This window comes from Mus pahari, chromosome 21 (assembly GCF_900095145.1).
Source record: "Mus pahari chromosome 21, PAHARI_EIJ_v1.1, whole genome shotgun sequence".
In the NCBI taxonomy this organism is placed as follows: Eukaryota; Metazoa; Chordata; class Mammalia; order Rodentia; family Muridae; genus Mus; species Mus pahari.
Window position 1 is genome coordinate 43,972,083 of NC_034610.1, and position 17,902 is coordinate 43,989,984.

General features: G+C 42.4%; 1 protein-coding gene across 3 annotated transcripts in view; it reads right to left on the reverse strand.

Moving 5' to 3' along the window:
- Positions 1-17,902, reverse strand: part of Pde7b (phosphodiesterase 7B) — a 320,938-nt gene that overhangs the window by 30,822 nt on the left and 272,214 nt on the right. For all 3 annotated transcript variants that reach the window (XM_021221005.2, XM_029533060.1, XM_021221003.2), the window contains 5 exons: positions 14,751-14,902; positions 12,375-12,438; positions 10,328-10,423; positions 7,802-7,902; positions 5,990-6,121 (listed from right to left, as the gene is read on the reverse strand). In XM_021221005.2, the coding sequence (XP_021076664.1) occupies positions 5,990-6,121; positions 7,802-7,902; positions 10,328-10,423; positions 12,375-12,438; positions 14,751-14,902 (545 nt within the window). The remainder of the gene's footprint in view (positions 1-5,989; positions 6,122-7,801; positions 7,903-10,327; positions 10,424-12,374; positions 12,439-14,750; positions 14,903-17,902) is intronic.

Consider the following 17,902-nt stretch of genomic DNA (forward strand, 5'->3'; position numbering starts at 1 on the left):
ATTATAAAAGACTACATGCTTTGCTTAGGTATTTTCTATTTTGCCTGGGAGAATGTAGACATTTTTGTTTGCTTTGGTCATCTTCTGCTTTCGGGTACCTGGCATATATTCACAAATATTCATTGAATGAATGGAGGAATGAGAGATACGTGGGAGAAATGAAAAGTATTTCTGATTTGGGATTTACCGAGGCTGGACGGGGATATGGTGGGAAGAAAGGCTTGGTGGAAGGCAAGGCTATGGTGAAAATTCCAAGGTTGGTGCCTGTACACAAGGTTTGGCTATTTACAGAATCTTGGAGATCATCTTTAACAGGAGTCTGTGTGGCTGGAGTTGGGTTTGAGGAAACTCCTCCTGGCTGCACAGTGGGGAAAGTATTGTAACCACGCAAAACCCAGTAATGTGGGTTACACAGAGGCAGGAAGATGACTGCGTCCTGAACCAGGGAAAGCAAGGGTGAGCATCAGACCAGTCCCTGATGTTCCTAGAAAACAGTCAGAGATGACAATGGCTTGTCCTGCTACTGGAGCAGCCCTGCTGTGATGGGTGTATCTGACCTTCACGGCGGCCCGTCCCATAGTCCCAGAAAAGTAAACTGAGAGGAAGACAAGGTTCAGAAATGGCCAGGGGGCTGCGAACTATGATAGGATGATCCCACCCTCGTGTCCCCGATACCCCAGCCGGTTTGGGAAAATACATCAGGCAGTGATCTGTCTGCCCTGGAGAAGGGTCAGTTCAGCAATTTCACACTGTCCCAGTGACAATACGTATTCATATCTCAGACTCCACACATTGGCAGTTTTAGAATAGTCTTTAACATTTTTCTTACTTATTATTTAGTCTCTCTCTCTCTCTCTGCATGTGTGTGTGTGTGTGTGTGTGTGTGTGTCCGCGTGCGCGCACGCGCGCGCAGGTGAGGCAGTCTTCTGTGCATGTGCATCTAGAGCTTACCGACTGACCTCAGGTGTCTTCCTCTGTTGCTCTACACCTTGTTTTGGAGACAGGATCGCTCCCTGAGCCCAGAGCTGGCAGTTTCCAGGAGAGCAGCAGAGTCTTAGGGTTCCTCTGCTTCCCCCTGTGCTGGGGTTAACCAGCTCTCATGTGGGTGCTGGGGAGTCAAGTGCTGCCTCTCACGGTTGCCTGGCGACCAAGCAAACCATCTCCTGAGCCCAAGAGTAATCTTTACCTTAATCTTGAAGGAATAAACTTCCACCTTTGTGGCCCGAAGAATGACTAGAATTTTAATGTGGAAAAACAAAACCCTTACCACACTGAAGGCAAAACAACCCCCCCTCCCTCTTTTTCTTTTCTGAATTACCAATTACAGTATGTCCCAGTGACAAAACAATCACTTTGATTGCTGGCATTTAATAAGCCACCAACACAGGTTTTCAAATTAAATCAAGAGGCTGCCTGTCAAAGAGTATGTGGCACAGCTGAATTGCTGCCATGTAAGGTAGCTTTTCTTCCATCCTTCCCTTCCTTCCTTCCCTCCTTCCTTCCTTCCTTCCTTCCTTCCTTCCTTCCTTCCTTCCTTCCTTCCTTCCTTCCTTCCATCCTTCCTTCCTTCCTTCCTTCCTTCCTTCCTTCCTTCTTTCTTTTTTCTTTTTGTGGTAATGGGGCTTGAACCTAGGGCCTTGTGCAGGCAGGCAATCTCTCTACAGCTGAGCTATAGCCCCAGTTTTCCTTTCCCTTAATATTTTGACACGGGAGTCTCTCTAAATCGCCCAGGCTGGCCTTGAACCTGCAATCCTGCTGCTGCCATCTCCTCGGGTAGCTGGGATTGCAGGCTGTGTCACTGTGGCTGGCTGTTCCCATTCTATTTACTGGACACTCTCTCTGATGGAAATACTTAGAGTGATGTTGATAAACTGAGAGTCTGGCATCCAAAGAGATCCGGTGCTTCCCCACTTTTAAATCTCGAGGATATGGGAAGAAAAACAACAGCATGGATCCGGGTTGTGCTTTCATTCTTAATTGCTCACGAAATGACTCTGGAAATAACAGTTTCTGCCTGGCTCTCGCCTAACAAACCAAATGGTCTCCTTGGAGACACCCCAAGGGCCTCATCTGGGTGTCTCAGAGGAAGAGGAACATCTTGAGTTCAAAATAAGATCTTGGTCATTGACAAACCTCTCGCCCCACTTTACGGCTGCTTGACTATTCTTTCCTTCATTCATATATAATCTGTTCAAACCAGTTTTGACCCTTCCTCACAGAGTTTAATATTCTACCTCGAATACCTTTTATCCTGCAGATGTTGTAAGACTATAAATAATCTTTCTTTCTAATTACATATTTGAGGAGCAGCCATAGAGACATTCCTCCTGGACTGTCAGCCTGGTGTGTGTGAGATTTAGTCATTTAAAATAAAAAGGAGGCCAGGCAATGGAGGTGCATGCCTTTAATCCCAGAACTCAGGCAGGAAAGGATCTCTGTGAGTTCGAGGCCAGCCTAGCCTAAGTCTCTACAAAATGAGTTCCAGGACAGCTAGGGCTGCACAGAGAAACAGTGCCTCCAAAAATCAAACCAAACTAGCGAACTAACTAACTAACTAACTAACCAACTGGAGTTTAAATTGTTAACCCACACCCCCAATTGCCTGTAGCAAATGGCTAGATAAACCACCTACACTTCTGCTAAATATCATAGAATGGGATAATTGTAAAAAGTTTCATGGGAGATTTAATCATTAAATTATCTATGTAGCGATCTGTCTGTAGTTAATACGTAGATAGAACCTATCAAGAGGAAGCACATTTTAAATAAAACTGGAGTCGACTCTCTTTGTAATTGTGGTAACCACTCTTAAATATGATGCATATATACTTTGCAGGTCACCAAGCCTCTCTGTGACTCTGTGTGTATGATGATGAATAACGTTGGCATGTGGAGACATAGACAGTAACTTCTGGGGCCTTCCTGTCACGTGCTTCCGTCCCTCACCTTCCTCTCACGTATTTCCGGTCCCTCTTGCTCTTCCTTCCTTGACACATGACTGCTTTCCCTCTGAGTAAGGTGCTGGGCGGGAGTGCCTGCAGTGTCTTCACATTGCCCCTGGTTGGCAAGTCAGCTTGAGAACCTGGTCTAGACTGCGGACCATAGGCTGGGAGGGTGCCCTCTGCTGACCACACCTCCACTCCAGCTGCCCTGGCTCTCACCTTATCTCAGGGCAAAGGCAGGCGCCGAGTGGGGCATTATGCCATGATCTTTATCAGAACTGAAGGGGAAGGCCATCAGAGGGAGGAGAGGAGGAGGTCTTACACTTTACTTACGGTCAGTCTGGGCTGCACAGGGTGTTCTCACAGCTGCATAAACCATGGCTCCTCTCCTATGTGGTATTCTTGTTGATTAAATGTGTAAGCGAGAGAATAGTTTTTGTGCTTATTTGTATTTGTAACCTGTACAATGTTTTTGAGCCCTCTTCTAAATTGTCCCTTTCCAGTCTCCTTTTTGCTGTCAGGGATCAGACCACACAGTCTAGATTGTTGTGTCTTCTGGAGAGAGCAGTAGCTCACTTTACTGTACCAAAAAAAAAATCTTTAAAAAAACTACACCTATATATGTTCTTTAGTTAATTCTTTAAACTAAACCCTTTCAAATTAGAATTATATTTGTCAGGATAACTTTCATTTTGAGCACTTGAATTTGAACTGTTTAGGGCAGAGAGTATGTCTTATTCATTTTTGGATTCCTAGGTTCCCCACTGATCTATGCAATAAAAAGTTACCAGTTAAGAACATATGAGACTACATATTACATTGAAAATCCTGGAAATTTGATTGCATTAGAATGTTTGCTTTTAATAAAGAGAACAAAATAAAAATTACTAAACATGACCCATACTTTTAAAACTTTGAGTCAGCAATTTATTATAGCTGGGTGGTGGTGGCACATGCCTTTAATCCCAGCACTCAGGAGGCAGAGGTAAGCAGAGCTCTGAGTTTGAGGCCAGCCTGGTCTATAGAGCAAGTTCCAGGATAGCCAGGGCTACACAGAGAAACCCTGTCTTGGAAAAAAAAAACAAAAAACAAAAAAAAACAAAACAAAATGAATTTATTATTTTGAGAAGGTCTTCAGTACCTGAATCAGATTGGAATATCTGTTTTGAGATTCTATTTTTATTAATTACTGGTAAAAACTTTTTGTTATTAATAATACCTGACATTTTTGGTTTTATGGTTTTAGCATCTGGCATACCTTCCTCTGATTTGTCTGAAGGAGAAAACAGTTTATATCTCTCGAAATATTTATCTGTGTGAGAGTGTAAGTGTATGTGTGAGTGTGTGTATGTGTATATGAGTGTGTGTGTGTGTGTGTATGTGTGTGTGTGTACAGGCATGTCCACATGTGCAGGTCAGAGGATAACTCTTCAGAATCATTTTTCTTGTGCCCCCTTGAGTTACGTGGGTATTGAACTCAGGATATCTCAGAAATGAGTGTCTCTACTCACTGAGTCATTTCCCTGGTCCATATTGCATCACTACATGCTAAAGTGTACTTTTATAACCATTATTTTAAAGTACAAACGAGTCAATAGCAGTATAAACTTTGTTGTTATGATTTTGCAGGATAATAAGAAGTTAGAATGATGTAGGTTTTCACATTAGTAGGGATGGGACAAGCAGCCACAGCTAATAGATTTCCTTTGTCTCGCGCATGCACTTGAGAGAGTCTGTGCTGGCAGGGACAGAAAGTTTCCTGCGTTGTGGGGGTTGGGTAACTCAGGACAGTCGTTTATTTCTTCATCTCTATTCAAATGTTTGTGCTTTCATCAACCAACAAAGTTAGCACCTGAGATGGTTTTTGGAAATAAGTTTCATTTTGTTTTTTGTTTGTTTGTTTGTTTGTTTTTGTTTTGTTTTGTTTGAGACAGGGTCTCTCTCTATTGTCCTGTCTGTCCTGGACCTGTTTGAAACCAAGCTGGCCTTGAACTCACAGGGATCCTCCTGCCTCTGCCCAGCTTTTTGCTTTATTCTTAAGCTCACCATAAAAACAAAACCAACAAAACCCAATTGTATCTGTAGGTGCTGGCTGATTGGCCAGGGGACCTGACAACAAGCATGATGCTGGCTTCTACATGTGCACTTGGTTGGAAAAGGGTTTTCTCCAGGTTCCACTGGTACTTTATTGGAAATAAATAAACCCCTGAGTTGAAAACTCCTGCTTAATGGAGCTGTTATATGACCATCTATTAAGAGTTCTTTTTTTTTTTTAAATCATACAATTAAAACAAACTCTAAAGTCGGAATGGATGACTCCCTGTTATGAATTCCACTAAAAACTCACATCAGTGTACGGCTGAAATCCTAGCACTTGAGAAGCTGAGGCACGAGGGCTGCGGATCTGAGACCAGCTTGAGCTACATAGTAAGTTTGAAGCCAGTCTGGCTCATGTGAAACCTTACCTCAAAACAAATAACAACAAACAAGAACGTGAGAGTATTTTGAGAGTAGTGATATAGTACTTAATATCTTAAATGATATCACTGGTAAGAATTCTTTAGACCAGCCAATCATTCTGGGGAGATAATTTAGAACAACAAAATACATCTCTTATCTTTCAACATAGCTTTTACTCCAAGGCCAATAAAGTTTAGAAATGGATCCAGAGACTCAAATCTGAATTAGAACCAAACATAGGAAATAGGTATTTAAGGTTGTAAGATCCAGCTTCAGCCGACCACTAGAGCTATGACAGTCTCCATGGAGATACATACTTAAGTCACAAGAGGGTAGGTTCATGGATCCTGTTGACTTAGGACTGTTTCAAAGCCGCTTTGGAACACACTGAGTTTTTTGAATATCTTTGTCCATCAGTTTAGCTTTCTTCAGGGGAAGGCCTGGCTCTAAATCAAACCATGATCTTTGGATGTGGTCCGCTTCCCTGAGGCTGATCTTCAGCGAGGGCCATCTTTTAGGGCAAGAAGAAGGCTCAAGCTGTGTACTCCCCATTCCCCTTTTTTATTTTTAATTTTCTTCTCTCTTACCTGGTACAGGTTGGCAAGGTGGTGGTTAGTTTTGATCAAGAATGGCTGGTTGACCCCTGGGTGGTCCACGTCATGCGCCGCTGCAGCCAGTAGTCCAAGCATGATGTCCAGAGGTGTGAGGAAGCTTGCCAACTGTTAAAAAAATAAAATCCGGAGATGGATTGTTATCTGCCGATAGAGGGGCATTTGACGTGTCTAAAGCAAACAGAACGAAACACTGTCCGGGCCTGTTAGCCAGACCTCTGCCCTTTGAGGCAGCCAGTGAGGTGGTGGCAGGCACTAAGGGCTGCAGCATTCAGAGGGGTTGGAAGGTTACTGGGCAAGCATAGCGTGTGGTCTCCCTCCCCCTGCTCACAAGCGTCGCCTGTGGGCAATACTGATGGCTGGTGGGCAGGGGAGGCAGTGGGACCAGACTTACTCAGAAAGTAAATTGCAAATGGAGAAACAAGTTAGTGAAAGGAATAAACAGACGTAAAAAAGCATTCATATATATTTCTTTGTTTAAAACATCCATTTAAAAATATTACTATTCTCTCTGTCTCTCCACCCCCACCCGTGTGTGTGTGTGTGTGTGTGTGTGTGTGTGTGTGTGTACAGGCCTGTGCACCCCATACCATGTGTGTGGCCTTCCTCTTTGGGATCAGGGGACCAAACTTAGATCGTCAGGCTTTTGCGACAAGACCTTTTACCTACTGAGTATCTAACCTGTCTGCCCTTAATCCTTTTTTTTTAAGCCCATACTAAGGATTGGACCTAGGGCCTCTCCCATACTTGTCAAGCATGCTGCCACCAAATTTAGCCCCCAACCCTGGTGCATTTTAACAAATATATGTCTTTGCCATTTCTTTGAAAGAAGTAGATTGAATTGCAGAATTTGCATACTTCCTCAATATGGAATAAATAAAGGATTGGGGAATGTATGAGAATCTTTACGTTTTGGCCAACCAGGAAAACAAACATGAAAATGGGAAGTCTGATTCAAAAGGTAGAAGCGTGTGATATAGTTTTTAGACTTCTTAGAGGCTGGGAAGGCCTTTGGCTTACAGGTGTGCAGCAGCCTTCCACCTTCATCCCAGGAGGCCTTTGTGTTTAGCAGCTTATGTTGCAGCATCCATGTATTTAATGAATTACTAAAATTGATGGAACTAAGCAGATTCTTGGATTTGAATATTTTTTTTTAAAAAAAAACCTTCAAGAAAATTCCTTCTGTATACCATACCAAAACCCTAATTTTTTTTAATAGTGGGGAACTGCCTTGATTGTAACAACCATTGATTACGCTATCATTATGTCTTTATTCTCTGACTTTGGGTTGGTCCATTGCATCAGGGCCTGCTTGCTGAGAGATGTTGGGCATTTTCGCAGATTTTCGTGGATTCTGAATCAAAATTTCCCATTGGCCAAGTAGATACTGGACTTGCAACTGGAGCTTCTGAACCTATTTATTGATCAAAAACCGCAAGCTGGGAAGTCTTTTCCGGGTTAAGCTCGGGGCTGGCAGTGTTTGTGGTAAAAGCCCATTGCAAAGAGGTGGTCTTTGGGACCCTGAGGAGATGTAGGGTCCCTTCTTCTCCTGGCCTCATGCAGCCTTAAAGAAAAAAAAAATCAATAAACTATGAAAGGGAATATCAGAAAATCCACATCTCTCTTCATGGATGTGGTAAGATTTTTCAGAGCCGACACTGAAAACGTTAGTATACATAATTTGCATTCATATTGTGAAGGATTCCTAGTACTGAGCACTTTGGTGCTTAGCAGTATGCTGACTCGGCATCTCCCGGTGGCAGAGGAGGAGACTAGGTCTCCAGTTACCTTTGGCTCCTTCAGGTAACAGTGCATGGCCTGGGTGACGTCGGCTGCGTGGACAGCATTGTGGTATGGGTTGTGACCGTGGTAATCTTCCTGAACCATAACTAGGAGGAAACAGAAAGCTTAGTCAGCTAACATCAAAGTAAGAATGACGTAGCAGATAAGACTGATTTCAGGTGCTTCTTGCTTAAAAGTATCAGAGCTTCTAAAGTGCACGGCCTGAGGGCGCCTTTAGAAAAGAAGGTGGTTTGCAAGCCTTGCCCGGCATCTTAGTGGTTTGTAATGGGGAGGAAGGGGAGAGAAAGGCCAGAAGGATTTGTCCAGCTCTCGGGGCTTCTCACCTCTTCCACAGATCACCTCTTTCGGGCATCTCATGAAGGCTCTCACTCACAGGAAAGACAAATACAGAGGGAAAAGGACAACTTTATTTCATACCATCTTTCAGCTATCTAAAGCCTGTTGCCATTAGTCCTGTGCCATAGATGACGCTCTCTTTCAGAGTCCCTGTGTTTTGGATCCCTGCTGTCCAGTGATTGGATTACCACTTGAATAACAAACAGTCATCAAAACCGATCTTAGCCTCCGGCAGGTAGCTATTCCAGGGCTGCGCTGAGCCAAGTGGAGGTGGGGGGGGGGGCGCCCTCCTTGGTTCACGTCTCCCCTCTTCAGAGCATCATCTTTCATGCCCCTCCAGCGCAAAGCAGGAAAGTACCAGGTCCATGAAAGGCAATACAGTTTTGGTTTGCTGCTCATAGGAGAAGCCAACACCCGCTTCAGCGTATAGCCGAGTCAATGCTTGGATGAAGTATATTCAGTGTGTATACAATGTCCAGGCTTACAATGGCCATATTCTAGTGTTGATTCAAACCTGGCTCCAGATTCTGCCGTTAACTCGGATGCCAAGGCTACATTTCTTACATGTTCTGGGGGCACACATGTGTCTAAAGAATCTGCATCTCTTTAGACCAATCAAATTATTTGGCCCTTTTCACGGCCATTACTTTGCTCAAGCAATTAGAATGCAATCGGCCTGAGGTTGTTTATGCCTCTGGAAAGGAGCCAGGCTGTGGCTGGTTGGTTACGCATGTCTCTGCTATGCTGCGTGTACTTTTTTATTCAGTAGGCTTGTTTCATAGCATATGTAAACTCCAGCTCTGACACTTATCTGTGATGTGCAAATTACTTAACCCTCAACTTTCTTATAACAATGCCCTGAGTCTGAGTGTCGCTGCCTTTGAATGGTCCATGTGCTAATACAAGCGGTCCTTGGAAGAGGATGCAGGAGATGTAAGTGCCATGCAAACCCGGTGGCGGGTGCTCCTTTCGTGTTCCTTCTGATGGCTCCGAGTCAACTTTAGAATTCATGTCACACTGTCACATGACAAGTGTGGCTTGAACCGGAAATGTACTAAATGGCAGAGGCAAGCAACCGGGTGACTAGGGATCTATTTTGGAGAATTCATATGAGGAGATAAATAAGAAAATTCATAGAACCAAAGAGGAACTGGGCTGCTTTTAGAGAAAGACCCACGGCTGCGGTGGTGGCATGTGTAAAGATGGCGGGCTTTGACCTGCGTGTGAACTGAGGTCTATTGCTTACTAGTCGTTAGCCTTGGGAAAGTAGCGGAATCTCGTGGTTGTTCTCTGTAACTGGAAAAAGTGGTGATAATAATGTCCAACTTGTGGGTTTCTTCAAACAATTAGAAGTGATTTACCTAAACTATTCCACCTACAGTGACGGTGTAAACCGTAGTTATAATTCATTTTAAGGATTTCCAGCAAATCGTGCTGTGGTCATCATTATCTCATTGGGATTCTATTAGTATAAGAGCATGTCAGAATTGTCTTGACACCTATATACCTTGGTGGTCTTTTTATAGATCCTTAATGTATTGTAAGCATGACACATTAAGCTAACAACTCATCAGTGACTTAGGACAGATAAGTTATAGTTAAAAACTAAGATTAAATCCGTTAAGATTAATTTGAGGTCTTTTTTTTTTTTTTTTTAAATCATGCTATGGTTAACACTTTATTTAAAACTTTTTCTTTTTTTCGAGGTTATAATATATTTACATCATTTCCACTTCCCTTTTCTTCCTCCAACCCCCCATATACTTTTCTTTGCTCTCTTTCAAACTCTCTCTCTCTCTCTCTCTTACACACACACACACACACACACACACACACACTTACACACACACACACAAACAAATATCCTCACACCACACTACACACAGACACACACAGACACTCATATTCCTAAATGCACAAATGCAACCTGCTGTAATTGTTACTTGTATGTATCATTTCAGGGCTGACTATTTGCTATTGAATAACCGACTAGTGTACTTTTCCCTGGGGAAGACCATCTCTCCCATTCCCAGCTTTCCTTGGCTATCTGCTGCTGTCTGTGGAGGGCTGAGACCTCATGGGTTTTCTCCCATGTCTTGTCTGTTGAGTTCCTTGTTCATCTCATGTTTGTGAATACTTGCGGTTGTATAGGGACATGCAAGAAAAAAGACTTACCCAAAAACCTGTGCAAGGTCACCATATCAAGCTTGAAATGGTGGATGAGCCCATGGGAGTTGAAGAGGTGACACAACAGAGTTACCAGACTGTTCCCTGCAGAGGAATAGGTACTTACATTATTTTTATTAAACAACCAACCAACCAGCAACAATAACAACAAAACCCTAGCAAGACTGAAAGTAAGATTTAAATTCTCCAAAATAAGGTTTCTCTGATAGACTAATTCCCCACTTTTCATTTGAAATTTTATATATATTGCAATCTTTTTCTAGGTCTCTCATTATATTGTATATATAAAATTAGTTCCCATCTTCTTATATCAGGGGAAAAGACATTATTAAATGAATGAATTTGTCTATGGAGTATGTATGTGTAATTTTAAAGACACATGGACCCTCAAAATATGCTTTAAGTCACTTCCAATTACTTTTCACTGTAGAGATCTTTAAGTCACTACATTATTCAACAATAGTAGTCCATTTATCCTATGACACTTATCCAAGAGAAGACTGACTGAGATACTTCACAATTCAGGCAAGAAGAGCTGCAAAATTAAAGCTATAATAACAATATTCAAGAGATATTATAAATTTAGTTAATATATTCATTATTAAGATAAAGTCTAATTATATTGTAGTCCAGGCTAACCTCAAATTCATGTTTCAGTAGCCTCAGTTTCCTGGGTGTCACCATGCCTGGGTGACAGGTATTTTTAATACTTTAAAAAAGTATTACAGAGACTATGTAAGACTTTGCAATGGGTTAAGAGGTTGCCCAAGTGTGTTCGGTGGAATCTGAGTGTTGCTAAAGAACATTTGTTTCAAGTTACTGGTTCAGTGGAGCTCCACAAATTTGATTGTCTTGGTGCTATTTCAGAACTCTTTAATAAAGATAACAGATAGCATTGTAAACAATCCTTGTCCATACACTTATAACCGAAGTTAGTCTGGTGGCATTTCACAGCTGTTTATCAAGAATGTTAGTGTGTCTTTGTGTGTGTGTGTGTGTGTGTGTGTGTGTGTGTGTGTGTGTGTGTTTCTTTTTGGTTTACTTTTGAACTGTTGTGGTAGGTTAGCGGCAGGCTAATGAACCAAGATAGACAAAACCTTTGATGACTTCATTTCCCATTTCTGTAACAGTCACAATTATACTTTTTTCAAATACTACTTAAGAAGTTCTTTTTCTCGCTGCTAATTTCAGCATTACCCATTTCTAGTTGATCCAAACAGGAACAAGGAAACATTAGGGACTCCACTCAGTGTGTGTATTTCAGTTAGCTTTCCATAGAGTAGACATACATGTCATGATGTGACACTGCACATCTCTTATAGCACATTGCTTGTCAACTCAAACAGTGTTGATAAAACTATGGGTAATAACTTGATGCATACATAAGTAAGGTGATAGATCAGACCAACATCATCAACATTAAATGACATCTTTCACTGCCTAACACTATCTACACTTTTTAATAGGTGGAGTAAGTTGTATTTGATTATCTTGTTAGGTAAAGCTTTTATTAGACTTAAGACATAAAAGGAAGATTTAATGGAATGTTTAGTTTTCAGCTACTGCCTAAGTTTTCACATTCTTTTCCTGGCTGTTGCTTTCTTCTGATGATGCCAAACTTATCTGAGCCATCCCTGAAATGGTCGGAAGCGGCAGTAAGCACCCTGTCTGTAAGAGACAGGACGAGTCAGATGTGCTTCTGTGAGCTCACTTTTCAGTGACTAACAATGAGTCCGTACATTTGGACATGACCAGAGTATGCTGGGAGGAAAGAGTGCAATCTGTGCTTTCCTGATTCTTTGGAGATCACAGTTCAGAAGGAAACCACCCTAACATGCTAAGGTCAGATTTGGTCCTCCTTTATCGGGATTAATTTTCCCCTCCCTGGTCTGTCCTGACTGACTATAGATTTATGAAAGTGGGAAAAGAAAGGGGAAAAAGCCATTTGTCTAAATATACAAATAGTTTCTCATGAAATGAATCCACTTTATGGTGTGCATTTTAGTGAGAATTCTTTGGTGGGGGGGGAACTTACCATTTGTCAAGCGATCAAACAAGAAAATGTCAAAGTCCCACGTTCCAACTTTGGAGAGCATATGCTGAGAAGGCAAACAAAAATAATGCCCAAGTGAAGCTCACGGAGACGCAAACACTTACTTCTAGACATGGTGATTTGAACAATTAAAAACTTGGAAACTGTAGCATTCTACTCAATGTACAACAAATTTGGGGTAAACCAGATTTTGCTCCATTCACTAATGTCAGCTCAAGGGGCAAGCTCTGAGTTTAAACTACCTGGTCTGTTATCAGCCACTTATCTTCCTGCTGTTGGACCTTGGTTACATCCTTAACTTCTCTGACTCTCATCTGAAAAACTGTGGCTGCTACCCTCTGCCTGAGAGGGTTGTTTGTAGGGGTAGAGCAAGGTAGTGCTATGTGCCTCAAGGGCCTGTCACAGTACTTATTCACAGAGAACACAGGTACAGGTGTCTGTTAAACCAGGGTGTGTACTGTAGGGAGAAGCTTTGCAACATTTTTTCCCTGTATTTGTGGTATTTGAGATTAAACCCAGGCTTTCCAAGCCAGACAAGAACTTTACCACTGAGCTACAGCCCCAGTTCTTATAATAAAAACTTAAAAACAGAGCGAAAACCATTGCTGAGCACATCATGTGCTTAGTGTGGACTGCATGCAAAATTAACTGGATAGGAAACCCAGCAGTGAGTAACTGACCATGCCAGATAATTTGAAGGCCTACTGTGTATAACGAAGATATATATATATATATTAAAAAGTAAGCTGTGTTTAGAATTAAATGTGACCTAAAGGTCGAGGTGGTTAACTCTTTCCGTACCGTAGCTCCTACAATTCCATCTGTCTGTCTCTCATTGAAGACAGTTGAAGTCACTAATTCAAGATCTCAGGATTCTTTCTGCCCCTGAGTGATTCTGTGTCCTGGGACAAGTCCAGTGTCTTATATGGCTTGCTCAGCTCTTACAATGTATTCAAGAAACAAAGGGATGACTGTCTGTTTGGAGTGAGTCTTTACCCAAACCCTCCAATGTGAAAGGCAGGGTCAGGCCCTGTCCTCTGTCAGGCAGACTTCTGGTCTATTATTTTTTTCTATATCTCAACATCACCTTTAAAAACGTGGCTGCCTAGAGGAGAGAACTCACCATGAGTGCTCTGTCACTGACAGTGCACTGTTAGAAGTAGTTACTCTTGATCGCCTCTCAACAGATCAGCCAACTATCCACCACCTAGTCAACTGCCCATCAACCATCACCTACTAACCAACCATCTACCAACCAAACACCAATCACACATGAAGCACTAACCAACCAACTAACAACCAGCCACCAACTAGCAAACAACCACCAACTACCAACCAATCAACCTACTACCAATTAATCAAAAACTACAAACGAATCAACCAACCAACTTACAACCAACCACCAACCAACCAGCACCTACCAACGATCATTTAATTTCACCCTTGGGATGTTGTAAAGTCTAATTAAAAGCCTTTTATCCTTTTATAGACAGGATATTAGAATTTGGTTCCTCTGACACTATTTATTGCTCATTTTTAGTGGCATGTATGTAGCGGTATATCATTATATGGAGATACTATGTATCATGTAAGCTACAAATGATTACTTTTGACCTTTGTTTAAATGGTGGCAAGTTTAACCCTGAAATTTAAATTTCTTTGGCAGCTTAGGCTAGAAGTAACTTAAATTTGTTTTTGAACAATCACACATTGAGTTCTACCTCATTAGATCAATGTAGAGTGAAAAATAATTTATTATTAGGAGCTTTTTGAGTGGCTTAAAAACATCAATAGGCTAATATATGCATCAAGTGCCTAATGCAGAGTTGAGCGTTGATAACTACTGGAGATATTTTCAGTTGCCATTACCCAAGGCAATTTGGTGGATTTAAAGGTTTACTTACACCCTAAGTAGTAGTCTTTCAGGCCAACACTTGACGTTGTTTGACATTGTATAAATATGTTCTACACACTTATAAAAGTGAAAACAGCTAGTGTGTATTTGGCATGAGCACTTTAAGCATGGGGGCATGCTTTCCCTCAGGATTGGGTGTGGAGCTCAGTGACGTACTTAACTTAGCTTGCATAAATCCTAGATTTAATCCCCAGCACCCCTTACCCGCTAACTACAAAGATCGAATGTTATATCTAGAAAATCTTTAATTACCTCTATGGGGTACATTGTTCTATAATCTTCATTTTGTGTTTGAGAAGATAAGTGTAGATGTGCTAAATAACAAACCCAAAGTCACAAAACACCTGAGAGGCAGAGGAGGGTTCAGACTCAGGTGCTGTCTGCTGGGGTAGAGGCTCTTGGCCACTGCCTGCTGCAGAGAGGCTTACAGGTAACTGGCTTACCCTTGCTTGTCCAAGGTAGTCTTCATCCAGCAGGTGGAGAGGGGCCTGCGGTATGATCCCTCGGAGAAGCCTAGATGCGTGGAAGTATCTTTGGAAACTTAACAGTCTTTTCACCTTTTTCTTGGTGCCAATTTCCCCTGAGTGTGTTGTATCTGTGGAAAGGAATCATAAGCAGAATTCATGTGTTTAAAAAGAGGGATCATTTTCTCTGTGTAGAGAATAATATATTAAAAGGAGAGACATTTAAAAGATACTTTAAGGGCTAAATCAAGCTGAATATGGTCTATTAACTTGATGTTTGAAATTCTTCTAATAAATGAAACAAACAACCACACAAGGGTTCTTCCTGCCCTTTCTTTCCTCTGTCCCTTTGGCTCTCTCTTTTGTCAGGGTCTTGTATGTAGCCGAGGCTGACCTCAAAACCATGATCTTTCTGCTGAGGCTCTTGAGTCCTGGGGTTGCCACACGCATAGCTTAGTGTTTGTTACATATTTTGCATACGCTTTTCTTATATAATTTTGGATGACATGAACTGTATGAATTAAAAACTTCACTTTTTGGTTCACTCATTTCTTCTATTCTCTTCAGAGGTTAGAAGCCGGGAGGGAAATGTTGCCTGTTTTCTGAGGAATATCATTAACTAATGAGCAATGCTACCAAAAAGCAAAGAGGACGCATGCCCTGTGCCTATGTGCTCTCGTGCACTGGGAGGGGTAAGGGCTTTCCTGGGTGGCAGAGACCAATGATGCTCACACTCATGTCCTGTGGACCCTCCAACACTTGATGCCAATGTCCTGCTGACTGCACAGAAACACACCAGGTACCACATCTGGACGTCTCTTAAGGGATGCCTTATCTGACATGAAACTTTACAGTCACTCTTGAGCCACACAAGCGATGTCTTCAGCAAAGTTTAGATGTGGAGTTAATTTAGGAGTCTGGTAGGAAAATGTATAGCTGATGTATAGAGTAATTCGTTTTCTTCCATGTCTTCTCCCATCTTCCCATTTCCCCTATGGCACTCAAAAATTACCACTAATGAGAAAAAGAAAGCCGGGGCAACTCCGAACAGTGAATGCCCATCTGTAACTCATTACTTGGCTGTATGGAGCATGGAAAAGCATAATTCAGGGCCACAAGACCAGCTCTGCTCTGAAAATGCTGCCTGATTAAAATTGCTAGCATTTAAAGCCAATCTAGACTTTACCCGTGGAAGAGGCAAACATGCACGTGGAGATAAGAAGAGAGTAGCTGAGGTTGTGTATGGGCCATATCTCAATGCTATCTGTAACTTCATTCTGCAGACATCTTCTCCTTTCGACAGTGAAACATCAAGTGAGGAGGCTGCTCATTTATTTACTAAACATAAAAAAATCTGAGCCGGGTGGTGGTGGCACATGCTTTTAATCCTAGCACTAGGGAGGCAGAGGCAGGTGGATCTTTGTAGACCACCTGGTCTACAAAGGGAGTTCAAGGACAGCCAGGGTTGTTACACAGAGAAGTCCTGTCGGGAAAAACTAACCAACCAAAGCAAGCAAACAAACAAACAAACAAACAAAACAACAAAGAAACCCAAATACCTTTTATGGGCTATTCACTGTCCTAGACATTTCAGTGAGCAAAACCAAGATCTCTGCCCTCTTAGCAGGGACATGGCAGAGAGATATTGACAATGTGTAACACAAAGGAAGACAAATAATAAAAAGTGAAGATAGATGTAATGAGGGTAATAGGCATGCGTGCGCGCACGCGAGTGTGTGTGTGAATGTGTGTGTGTGTGTGTGTGTGTGTGCACATGTGTGCAGAGAACAAGGGATCAGAAATTCCATCTCAGTGGCAGTCAGCATTAATTAATGAGAAGATCGACTCTAACCTAAATTAGAGGCACTGAGGGAATTAGCTGAGTAAACACCTTGGGATGTGCCTTCCAGGTAGAGAGACTGGATCAATCAGCTACCAGGAGTGGGAGCGTGTCTAGGGTTCTGGAATGAGCACTGAAAGGAAGGACCAGTCCCTGTGGAGAGGACCAAGAGGGTGGACTGAAGGATGAACTCTTGGGGCAGAGTCCAGCCTGGAGAGGAGATGTCTCAGGAAGTTATTGAAACAGCTCAGTCAGGGGTGCTGCCTGCTGATACACAGTGGTGGCCGGGAAGGGCAGTGACAATTCTGGCATTTCGGTTTCTTTTAAAAACCCAGAACTATTAAAAGAATATGGTTTCACTTTAATCTCAGGTGTGGGATACAGGGCTGCTTCAGAATGTCCGGAGCAGTTGACTATGATTTGCCTCGGCAGGGGTAGATTCTGCCAGTGGTAGATGTTTTTTTTTTTTTTTTTTTTTTGGATCCTGTGACCTTTGGAATTAAAGGGACTTCTCAGAGAGTATATACATGCTAGGGCTTCCAAGAGGCGGGATGGGTTGTTGATTGGTTGATTATTGCTTGGTTGCTGTTGGTCATGGTTTGTTAAGTAGTTGTGCACAGAGGAGAAGGAAGAAATTAGATACCCTGATGGTGAAGCTCAAACTCACTCCATGGAACTTGACATTCCTAATCATCAGGAAATGGTCTAACAATAATGCCACCCCCTTTCCTTTCTATCCCTTTCTCTCTCCTATCTAGAGTTCAGAGGTCCGAAGTGTGGGAAAAAGGCAGAGAAGGGTGGGAGAAAAAGGGACCGACAAAGTAGCAGAAGACAGGCTACAGGAGAGAGCATAAACGTGGGGGTGGACTGTGAAAGGTATTTTAGTTCTATCCAAGTTTTTTGCCAGAATAGGTAGGAGAATGACCTGCTATCCCTTGAGATAGAGAAGGCTGCAGTGGACAAATGTGGATGCCAAGTCCAGAGCTTGAGAGAGAAGACAGGGCTAGAGGTACCAGGCGAGACTCGGATGAGATCAGCCAGAGTGAATGTAAACGTCCATGAGAAGTGACCAAGCTTGAAGTGTGGAGTGACTCCGCCTCATCTTCAGAATGGTACAGAGAAGAACAGAATTATGGGAGGTGAGGAGGGAGCAGATAGGAAGCAGGGTAATACCATTTCCTGGAAGCCTCTGAACAGACAGCGGCGTGAGCCACAACCACAGCGGTGTGAGCCACTGACTACTGACTCTGAACAGACAACAGTGTGAGCCACTGAGTACTGACTCTGAACA